This window comes from Pan troglodytes, chromosome 17 (genome assembly GCF_028858775.2).
Source record: "Pan troglodytes isolate AG18354 chromosome 17, NHGRI_mPanTro3-v2.0_pri, whole genome shotgun sequence".
NCBI lineage: Eukaryota > Metazoa > Chordata > Mammalia > Primates > Hominidae > Pan > Pan troglodytes.
In genome coordinates, this window is record NC_072415.2 from 56,435,287 (window position 1) to 56,447,322 (window position 12,036).

Sequence of the window (12,036 nt, forward strand, 5' to 3'; positions counted from 1 at the left end):
AAGATGAATTAGTAATTTAAAAAAAACCTAGCCAGAAAGAAAAGCCTATGCCCAGATGTTTTTATTACTGAATTCTATCAAACACTCAGAGAAGAAATAATACTAATACTTCTCCAACTCTTCCAAAAATAGAAGAGGAGGGAACATTTCCCAACTCATTTTCTGAGGCCAGCATTACCCTGGTACCAAAACTGACAAAGACATCATAAGAAAACTACAGACCAATATCTCTTATGAATATGGATGCAAAAATCTTCAACAAAATATTCACAAAAAGAATCCAGCGACATATCAAAAGAATTATACATCATGACAATGTAGGATTTATCCCAGAGATACAAATTGGCTTAACTGCTGAAAATCAATTAATGTAATTTATCAAATTAATAGAATAAAAAGCAAAAATCACATTATTATGTCAATAAATGTAGAAAAAGCATTTGACAAAATCTAACACCCTTTCATGATTAAAAAAAACCCACCAACAAACTAGGAATGAAAAGGAAATTCATCAACCCATAAACGTTAGCTATAAAACACCCACAGCTAACATCATAGTTAATCATGAAAGACTGGACAGGACACTTTCCCCTTAAGATCAGAAACAAGTCATCACTTCTATTCAATGTGGTGCTGGAGATTTCAGCAAAGGCAAGTAGGCAAGCAAATATATAAAAAGATCTAAATTGGAAAGGAAGAAGTATCTTATTCATGGATGACATAACTATGTATTTATAAAATCATAAGGAATTCACTAAAAAACTATTAGAATAAATGACTTCAGCAAAGTTGTAGAGTAAAAGATCAATATACCAAAATCGATTATATTTCTATTCTTTTGCAATGAATAGTCTGAAAGTGAAATTAAGACAACAGTTCTATTTGCAACAGCATCAAAAAGAATAAAATATTTAGAAGTAAATTTAAGAAAACAAGTGAAAAACATACACTCTGAAAACCACAAAATATTTTTGAAAGAAAATAAAGATCTAAATAAATGGAAAAACATCTCATGTTCATGAATTGGAAGACCTAACATTATTAAGATGGCAATACTCCCCAAACTGGTCTATAGATTCAAGGTAGCCCGTAACAGAACTCAGCTGACTTATTTGTAGAAATTGACAAGCTGATTCTAAACTTCATATAGAACTGCAAGGGACCCAAAATAGCCAAAACAACCCTGAGAATGAATAATCAAGGAGAAGAACAAGTGTTGACAAGGATGTAGAAAAATTGGAACTCTCACACATTACTAATAAGAATTTAAAATGGTACAGCTATTTTGATAGTTTGGCAGTTTCTCAAAAAGTGAACCAAAGAGCTACCAAATGACCCAGCAAATTCACTCTTAGGTATATGCTCAAGAGAACTGAAAATATGTCTGCATAAAAACTTGTACATGGATGTTTATGGCAGCATTATTTACAATAACCAAAAAGTAGAAACAACATAAATGCTCTTTAACAGTTGAATTTGGTACATCGATACAATGGACTATTATTCAGCAATAAAAAGAACGGAGTATTGATAATGCTACAATATGGATGAATCTTGAAAACATTATGTTAATTGAAATAAACTAAATTTTAAAAGGTCACATATTGTATGACTCTATATATGAAATATCCAGATCAGGCCAATCTGTGGAGACAAAAAGTAGATTAGTGGTTGTCAGAGGCAGAGGGGTAAAGTGGGGAAATGGGAATGACTGCTAACGGGTATGGGGTTTCTTTTTGGGGGAGATGAAAATGTTCTGGAATTTGATAGTGGTGATGGATGCACGATTTTATTAATATACTAAAAGCCATTGACTTGTACACTTTAAATGGGTAAATTGTATGGCACATGAATCATATCTTAATATAGCTGTTGTTTTTTGTTTGTTTTGTTTGTTTGTTTCTGAGAAGGAATTTTGTTCTTGTTGCCCAGGCTGGAGTGCAATGGTGTGATCTCCGCTCACTGCAATCTCCGCCTCCCGGGTTCAAGCAATTCTCTTGCCTCAGCCTCCCGAGTAACTGGGATTACAGGTACCTGCGACCATGCCTGGCTAATTTTTTTGTATTTTTAGTACAGATGGGGTTTCACCATGTAGGCCAAGCTGGTCTCGAACTCCTGACCTCAGATGATCTACCCATCTTGGACTCCCAAAGTGCTTGGATTACAGGCATGAGCCACTGCGTCCCGCCATAGCTGTTGTTTTTAAAAATGGACATGATTCATTGATAGTCCATCTAAAATGAAGACAAAGTATACCTGGAATGAGACAAATCACCAAGAAGTTGAATTCAGTGTACAAATTATTTTTTCAGTAATATGACCATTTTATTTGGAGATATGCAGACAGCTGAAAAATTAATTTGACCATGAAACATATGAGTACACAAAGATAGAGTGTCTGTGGCAAAAGCACTTGTTAGAAGAACAGGCAAAGAACGACTGATTGTACATAGAGGCCTGCCTTGAGCAAAGCTGGTATAGGTAGGCACTTAAACCATGAGTTAAGATTGAGGAGAAATCTCCTGCCTACCAATATTGTCTCCTCATAGGGCCACAGCACCTGAAATTTAACCATCATTGTCTTCTCTAATCAACTCGTTTAAAATTCAAATACTAAATGCTTTCAATCTTCAGCCTTTGTATAAATGAAGTTGGTTCTTTTGTGTGAAGCTCTCAATGGTCCAATGTATCAACAGTGAGAGGAAAGAACAGCTGAGGACTGAAGGTGGAAACATGACACAGCAGGGAAGGAAAGCTCTCAACACCAGCCTGGCTTCACTCTTAATTATGATGAAGGCCAGTTCTGCTTTTTTAGCTGTAACTTCCAGGCAATTCCCAGAAGCAAAATGATAAGGGAATTTAGAAATCCTTTTGCCTGGGAATTCCCATCCCTTTGGTTCTGAGCTCTGAGGTCCCTTTGGTTGGAAGTTCTCAAGGGTCTTGATTCTCTCTAGGAGCCCCTCTGAAACATCCCAGCCATGGATGTCCCGAGCTCCTTCCTGGCAAGAAGTCTGTGGACAATTTAAAATAGTTATATTGTTAGATACCAGTAGTGAAAGACTTTAAAGAGATGGGTAAGTACAGAGCCTCTTTACTTTAATTTTAAAATTACAGCTCTGATTAATAAGAAGCTACAATTTTCTGCACTTGAGTCCAGTGGCCTCTTGCCCACTCATCAGTGGTGTGTAATCACTTCTCTTGGAAGTACAGTGGAGAACACGGATCTCATTTATTTTACTGTCATGTAGCTCCTGAGGGACAGCCAAGGTGGAAATAAATTGTGAGCTGGCATGTGTATTGTCCATATCTCCCAGTCTGTGCTAATCAGAACGATCACTCTCAAAAGCCTCTTGGCTCTCAGACATGGCATTAATTGCTTATTTGGCTGGCCCTTAATTTGTAAGTAAACCAGAGACACACAACTTCAAACTCAGAGAAATTATTTTAAATTGGTATTTACTCATTTTACGTGAGTCTAAGACTCTCCTCTTAAGGGATTTCCAGGACGTCTTTACACATTATACATTTCACACTGGTACCAGCTGGGAAAACGAAGCATTGTCACCAGCTCTATTTATTGTTAGAAAACATTCCAACCAGAAAAGGAGATATGAGTACTTGTAGAGGTGAGTGAGGACATAGGGGTGTTCCAAGCATAAGATAAATGTTTGTGGGCCATAAAGAGCAGTTGAGAGAAAGAAATTCAAGTTTGTTTGGGCTCTGAAATATAGCCAGGGACCCCCAGAAGACATCAAACTGCCTTATAGCCACAACAGACAGCCCTTCAATCCATACTATCCATATCCATACTATCACCAGAATTATTTTTCTCCTTGAAATGATTTTTTAATAGCATCACAGAAGACAACAAAAAAACACCAGCTAGGATAGCCCCACAATTGTACACTGTTAAAAATGTGTACGAGCACATTTTATACATGTAACCTGCAGAGATGCTCTTCCTTGCCATCTCCTCCACCTCCTGACATGGTCTCTCCTTGTCTGTCAAATCCCTCCACATAGAAGACCTAGCTCAAATGTCACTTCATCTGCAAAGTTTGTCCCAGCTTTCTGGACAGGAAGCTTATCTCACCACTGTGTTTCCACAGCATTCACACTTCAAGACCTGCCAGTTCCACCTTCAAAATATTTCTTAAATTTATCTTCTCCTTTCTGGTGTCCTCTCTCTGTCCGATTTCAGAACCTCTTTTCCTCCCCACTGGAGGTCTGATTGTAGGTTTGTCTCTCCGTTCCATCCTCCACCCATCCACGTCAGCCCCTGACAGACCAGGAAAAATGTGGGGAGGAAGAAGTGACAGGAGGTCAAGGGTGAGGTGAAGTGTACCAAGGTCACAAAAGTGCTGGGAGGGCAGGGGCTTGAGTCAGAGGGTTGGGCATGGGTTCAAAGAAGGGGAAGCTTCATGGGATGATCCCAAATTAAGTGGCAGGGAAGGGCTGGCTAAGTGGGGTGGGCATGGACCAACAAAGTGGGTGAGTGTTGGAGGCTGAAAGAATGAGGGTCGTGATCAACTCAGTATACCACTGGAGGCTATATGAGGAAACAGCAAACTGTTCTCATGAATGCAGGTTGTTGGCAAACTGACAAAGTGTGTCTGCTACCCAGAAGGAATGCTGAGGGCAGTCACGCCCCAGGAGCAGTGTTTCTTGTGATTAGGTACATCTGAAGCCTGTTAGCAATAATGCGAACCTGTGATCAATCCATCAGCTGACCAATTGTTACCTCCTCCTCCCTGCTCTTTCTACCCAATAAATACAAAGGGCTGTGAAAGGTCAAGGCCCTTGCTTGACAGAAGCAAGGAGCCCCCTGGCCCCTTCTTTAAAACAGATTCTTTTGTTTTCATTTCTTGTCCGTCCCCCTTCGTTCAGTCCTGTAGTACCCATCACAGGTGAGCACCAGGATGCAGGTGAGTGGACACTGAAAGAAGTAGACAAAGGCTCTTAAGGCTTAGTATGCATACAAATTACTTGGCATGCTTGACAAAATGCATATTACCAGGAATAGCCCTCAAAGACTCTAATCAGCATAGCTGGTGGTGGGCCTAGGAATCTGTATTTCAATAAACACTTCAGGTAGTTTTGATATAGATGGGCCCTTGACTGTACTTTAGGAGATGTTGTCTGTTATAAGCTGAATTGTGCCCATACCCCCAAATTTATATACTGAAGTCCTAACTCCCCAATAACTCAGAATGTATTTGTAGACAGGGCCTTTAAAGGAGTAAAGTAAAAGGAGGTCATATGGTTGGGGCCTAATCCCTCCTCAGTTGATGAGGAGGGAAAATAAGGTTCTTAGGGGAAAGTCATGCTTCACTCAAGGCAAAGAGGGAGTGGAAGTAAAGAACATTCTGGACATTACAAATTAAAATAGATTTCTCTCTAGAAAACCTTATCAAAATGGCAATCCACAGGTTGCTTTAAAAATTTAACTAAACAAAAAAGTTTTCACCAACAAGACTAGGGGAAGGCGACAAGTTTAGAGAACAACACAATTTTGGAAGCTGGAGAGCAGCTAGAAAAGTGGCAAATGCATTAACACAGTGGTTCTCAAAGTGTAGTTCCCCAACAGCAGCATAGATATTACCTGTAAATTTGTTAGGCAAGTAGATCCTTGAGTCCCACTCCAGACTAACTGAATTAGAAACTCTGCAAGTGGAGCCCAGTAATCTGTGTTTTAACAAGCCCTCCTGGGGATAATGCATGCTGAGGTTTGAGAATTGCTGACTTAGCAGACCGGAAAGGATTGATCAGAGCTGTCAGTCACAAAATTCAAGAAGGAATCCTACCAAAAGGCTCAAGAGTGACAGTCCAGATAATGTAGAAATAGAGACCGAGAATCTAAAATCGTGAGAGTTAGTTAGAAGGGTTTCAAAAGCAGTTACGGCCCAAGACTTCTCCCCAGTTCTTTATACCTGCAGGCTCAATTCTGGCGCACAAAGTGGACAGATCAGGTAAGAACAGGTGTATTTCTGCCTTGGTGGACTACATATCAGGTTAGTGCAAAAGTAATTGCAATTTTTGCCATTACCTTTAATATTATATTAAGTCCCAATTTTGGGAATGGGTTATATGTTATCATATTTAGATAGATGATTGCCTTGTTCCCGAGGCAGTTATTACCGAATGCAAAAAGGCAGGGTGATGATTTGGTATAGCCACTGAACCAGGAAGCAAGAGACCTTATTCTAGATTTAACTCTGTCTCTAACTAACTGTGTAACCATGGCAAGAACGTCCTCAGCTCCTTATCTGCATCAGGCTATTTTAAGGGCCTTTGCACACAAATATTCTACAGTCATATATTTCATTAAGAATGAAGAAAAACCATAAAATAAAAGAAACATGATGCTAATTACAAGCATTGCATAATTAAACTAACAGAATGATCTCTTTTTAGATACTTGCTGTTTGAGGTTTCTATGTTTATGAGTATTTAACTCTGATCAAACTGTTTCAACAAATATATACAGAACTTCTACTGGGTGTGCAAATGCAGTGTTTATAAATATCACACAATCACCTGTGAAATGAGATTACGGAGATATTTAGAAGGGCTACTGGAACTATGGGTGACATTGTTTTTATATATTTTTACCTTTTTGTAATGTTGCAATACTATTTTCCTGCTTAAAATTTAAGGACTGCCACAAGGATAGCAAATGGGTTATCTTAAGTGCCATTTCTGATCAATTGTTAATGTCTGTTTGGAATTCTTTATTGAGGGCTACAAAGCTCATTTCAGACTCATGGGAGAGAATGTTTTGATCACTTAGTAATGTCTGTCATGTGAAAAGGACAGGGCATGTGCTCTGTATTTACCAGTACCGTGCTTCTATAACCTAGAGGCAAAATGACTTCTTCCCTTTGGCTATTTGAATGTGGCTCCTGGATTCCACATTTAAAGCTTAGTCCTTCTCCTACTATCCTTAATTAGAGATAGAATACTTATTAGGTAGCAGCCAACTGGGGCTACAGGATCCCAGATCTAGCTTTTGGGGAACGTTTCATGCACAATTTGAGGGGAGCAAGAGGATATTTCCTTTCAAGGAGGCTCTGGAGAACTATTGCTCAGGGCAGATGCTTCTCATCCCCTCAGAGCCAACCTGAAGACCCATACATCTTCCCTCCCTCCCCACCACACCAATCATGGTAGAGCTCCAGCATCATGACTTGGAGATGGCTTTTCCAAGCCAATCTTGAGGCAGGGACCTTCCAAATCCACTCTGGCACTCTAAGGGGCCTGAAGATGCAAAGCAGACAAGACTCTCAGCTCATAGGTCAGGCCCATCGGGACACCAAGCAGGAGTTCCACTGCCTCCCAGGATGGAGAGCCCAACAAGACTCTCAGCTCATAGGCCAGGCCCATTGGGATACCAAGCAGGAGTTCCACTGCCTCCCAGGATGGAGAGCCTGTCAGTACTTACTGCCCATGATCCTGTGCACTGTTGGGCCTTCTGCAGTCATTTCCCTCACTATCTCATTGTCATCCTCATTGGCATCCAGCCAGCGGTTGCAATTGAAGTTGTACTTGTCTTTGTTCAGAGTGTTCATCAGGGTCATCTGGAATGAAGTTCTGGGGTGAGCAAGTTGGTGCACCAGGGATGTTCACCGATGCCCTGCAGTCCCCATTCTGCTATCTCATTGCAGAGAAGCCAAGGCTATTTCCTGGAGATAATCCTTATGGCAGGCAGAGGGCCGGATTAGTATTTGTTCCTGGTTTCCTGGATACCCACACTTGCCTAGCAACCAGATGACTAGGGCAGAATGCAAGCCCCCCAAACACCTGAGCGTTTTCTTAATCTACTTCGGAAGTCTCTCCCCATTAGGAAGTCCCTGGGGCCTGTATCCAAATTCAGGTCTCACCATAACCCTTTTCAGTCCCTATTCACAATAAATACAGAGGCAAATTTATGTGACAGGGTCATTGAAAAGGGACCATCCTTGTTCCTTTCCCAACAACCTCCCAAACCCCAAGATGGTGCATCTCACCCTTTCTAAATGCCATCCAGAACCAGAACTCCTTTTATCATGCCATACTCGAATCTTATAAAACCTGCCGAGATCCGGGAGCTCAATCTACGGTGAGAAATAAAAACATCTGAGTGGGCATAACTGAAGAAATGTGTTTATTCTCATAGCTGACCCACTCTCAGGAGGGTACCTGCTTTGGGCTCTTTCTTCAGCAGTGAGGATGGGTTTGCTTCAATCCAGCCACCCTCACATATTTTATCTTCTCATGACCCTTGTAACCAGGAGCACGTGAGGGCAAGACAGCCACAGAGGGCAAGGGTTCAGTCTGGGCCGGTGAAACTGAACAAAAATAACGGCCCCACAGTGGGATTCAGACTAAAGAAGATCCTCCAAGCAATAAACTTCCAGTAACAAAATCTATAGGGCAGCCCTGCAAATTAGCACAGGCCCACAGCCCCAGGACTCTACTGGGCAGTGAAACAGACAAAAAGATCAATAAGCAGTCATGCCCTTTCTCTAGGGGCGCATAGTCTAGCAGAAAAGATAAATATATAAAGAGCAATGAACTGAGTGGTGTAACAGAGGTACCAATGGGGTGCTGAGAGGAGAGCCTCAAATTACAAATTATTCCTACCTAAAGGTTGAAATAGCACTTCCATTGGGGGAAAAAATCTTTGCTCTAGTTTTATGCATAATGGAAAGTTTTAAAGCTGAATTTTAAAAAAAGTTCTAAAATTCATACTTTTGATTAAATTTGATCCTTACTCTCTAAATCAGTCCATATTGGGCAGTCTGACACTAAGTGTTCTCAGGGTCTCTGTTCTGCAATGATTCCCCAACTCCTGGATAGTTTAAGCCATTCCATACTAACTTCTTTGCCCAGCCTTGGTTCTGGACTGTTTGATTCAGATGAATGGGCCAGATCGAAATTGTACCCCATTCAATACATTGCTTACAAATCATCAAATTTGTCTCCCTTTGCAGGGACCTAAAATCTCCATTGTACCTTTTTGTCTTCAAACTTGGTCCAAAACCTGGCTTAGAGAACCAGAATCCCCAGGACGAATGCCCTACATCCCTTCCTCCATTCTCCCTCCCATCCATCACAATCCTCTCCTACCCTAAACTTCTCGATTATGCCGGGTTTGAACCACTTGTTGTTGGGATTCAGGAGAATCTCATCTGTCCGCCCCTTCTGCCCATAAATCTGGATGAAGATGGGAGAGTTGGTACCAGCTTTCTTTAGGTCGGTTGTCCAGACCCACAGGGACCAAGGGAATTCTGTAAGACAGATCAAGTTGCACCATAAACTTCAGGAAGTGAAGAGATTTTCATATTACCATAGGGAAGAAGGAAAAATCCAAAATGATCAGGACTGAAGGGCGGGGTATACACAGGTGTGTCCCACTCTCAGAAACCCATTATGGCCAAATTTAGAAAGCTAAGGATTCCTTACTATTAAAAATAAGGTGCTATAATGTTCTTTTTAATGGCTAAAGTGTATTCGTATGTTTTAAATCGGGGAACGAGTTGACTCCACCCACCCTATGTCCAGTACTTTCAGAGTGCACTGCAGTGAACGATTCAGGTTAACACCTAGCCCATCACAGCAGCTTATTCCATTTGGTGGCACTGGAGTCAGCCTTGGTGCCAGGGCTGTGACTCTATATGGCCTGTACTTTGGAGAGTGGAGCTGCTTGGCGGGGTTGGGGGAGCTTTTTCCTTCCTTTCTAGAGGAGACTTGAGAAGCAGGAGTGGACTGCCCTCATAGCTTTTGCCTAGTGGTCTGACATTCTGGCCTTTGCTGACCTTGGCTGAGAGGCCTCCAGGTTCTGGGTCTCTCTCACTTACTTTTCAGCCGTTTCTTCCTGAGAGACACCATCTCATAGAGCTGCCTCTCAATCAACCCATCCGCTTTCTTCTCATCCAGCCAGTTGCTACAAGGGAAGGTCTGCTGGATACCAGTGAAGGGGCACAGAATCACCACCTGGGGAGAGTGGAGCACAGTGTCTCCGGCATTGAGTCTCCAGTAGGGACCTCTTCGTGATGTTCAGCAGGCTCCCAGCCCCACATTTAGAGACATCTGTATTAGGACTCTCAAGGAATGGCACCTTTTCTGTTGCCTATCTCATTAAATCTTAAATCAAGAAATGCAACCTCCAAGGAGTCTTCCAAAGCAGGTATCACCCATCTTCCAATTAGCTATTCAAATCTCAAACTTTTCCTCTATACACAACACTCTCTTTGAATACCATATTTCTTTAAGCACATCATAAATTCTCAGTTAATCTGAACCAAATGAACTAGACTACTAGGTTAATTCCCTATAATTATCTTGTAGGAAAAAGGTAAGTCCCATGCAAGCTAATTAATATCTGGAATGTAATATAAAAACCAACTTCTCTCTTTTAGGCTTGATCCTCATTCAACCTTCTCTCTTATACCATCTCTATCTCTACCCAGTTCTGAACCCATGGATTTTGAACACTCACATTATAAATGTTGAAAGGATTTCTCCTGGCACACTACAGAATCCTCTATCAGCAAAGAAATTTTGACTCTCACATTACTGGTTTCTAAGCTTTACTTTCTTAACTTGAAAACTAATCTTTTCAACTTGAAAACTAATCTGACCCTCCCATCAGTCAAGGTTTTGACCAACCATTGTCTTACTGGGTATTTGTTGTCTACTGTTCATAGTGACAAAAATTGACTGTAACTTCCTTAACTTGAATTCTTGCCCTTAGATATTCCCAGGTAATACTCACCTCATACTCACTATTGACCATTGTGATGAACCTTAACTTATAAGAAGCACCAGATGAAGGATGCTAAGAGATGGTGGGAGGGGAGTATGTACCCCTTCAAACTTCCAGAGAAAAGCTCCTCCCTAGAGATAAATGATGGCTCAGGACCACAGGCAGTAGCCCCCTCAAACATTTAGCCCTCTGACACAAATATACTGGCAATTAATATAGTTCACCCCACCTGCATTCAATAGATAGGAAACCTGAGGTCTAGAAAGGAGAATAAAGTGCCCAAGTTAGCACCTTTAGTTAGTGGCAGAACAAGGAATATAAGTATTCCTGACACTAATTGTCAGTTTGGGATCTTTTCTACTCATCAGGAAGAACCTCAGAATTTCTATTTATGGCTGAGATTCACTGGGATCCATTGTTGCACTCCATTTTTTATGCTGAAGATTCCGTGTGACCACATATTTAGAAGTGGACCTATACATAGGCAAAGTTGGAGAGCATCCTCGACAAGTTGAGGGCACAGGAGGGTATAATCACCAACAATTTATTTACAAGTCTTTCTTTCCTCTCAACAAATCCTGCAGATGTTTCCTCATTTACTCTTGAATTGTTCTCTCATTGTTAACTGTGTATTGGTTAGTTTTGTTTTTTTAAGAAGTAGTAAAATCCTAAAAGTCTGAGGTTGTGTGTTTTCTCACCCCATGGGTCCCCTGAACATAGTTCTAAACATATAGTAAGCGCTTAAAAATTTATGATAAAAGTTCTGGTTCTAGAAGGTTAAAGGTTAGGTAAGCAACAAAATATAGTATTGTTACTAGAGCTTGTGGTTTTTATCTCAGGATTTTGTTTGTTTTATTGTTTTGTTAAATATAACTATCCTGAGGGTATCATATTCTGTTATTTAAAAACTATTTTGTCATTATCTTTAAAAATAATTTAGTGTAATTCATATATTAAAAATGTTTGCTTCTGGACTAGGTAGTCCAGAACTAGGTAGCCTGAAAAGCCTCTCATCACCACAAAATAGCCATATGTTACATAAACCACAGGAAGTATCACTTTACATACATTGCTGAGCTGCCAAGGGGTTACAGAGAAGCCATAAGAACCAGCAAAATTCAGAGTAAGCAGAAACCCAGAGAGTGGGCAAATGTGAATGCTAAAGTTGGTGCTACCCTGAAGCAAAAGACAATCTCAGGCACTCAGAGACCAGGAAACTAATAGCCACTTGAGGATGCAGGAAACTAGGCCATGGGCTTTACAAAATGGAGATTCCAAACTGGAAACAC

At 40.8% G+C, this 12,036-nt stretch overlaps 1 protein-coding gene across 11 annotated transcripts in view; it reads right to left on the reverse strand.

The window, feature by feature from the left end:
- The window catches only part of LOXHD1 (lipoxygenase homology PLAT domains 1), a 179,742-nt gene that overhangs the window by 106,958 nt on the left and 60,748 nt on the right, over positions 1-12,036 (reverse strand). For all 11 annotated transcript variants that reach the window (XR_010151913.1, XR_010151914.1, XM_016933622.4 and 8 more), the window contains exons 9-12: positions 9,840-9,975; positions 9,109-9,269; positions 8,007-8,093; positions 7,442-7,577 (exon numbers count right to left, since the gene is read on the reverse strand). Coding sequence is in view for 9 of the 11 variants with exons in the window: in XM_016933622.4 (XP_016789111.4) it covers positions 7,442-7,577; positions 8,007-8,093; positions 9,109-9,269; positions 9,840-9,975 (520 nt within the window). In the remaining 2 variants the exon portion in view is untranslated. The remainder of the gene's footprint in view (positions 1-7,441; positions 7,578-8,006; positions 8,094-9,108; positions 9,270-9,839; positions 9,976-12,036) is intronic.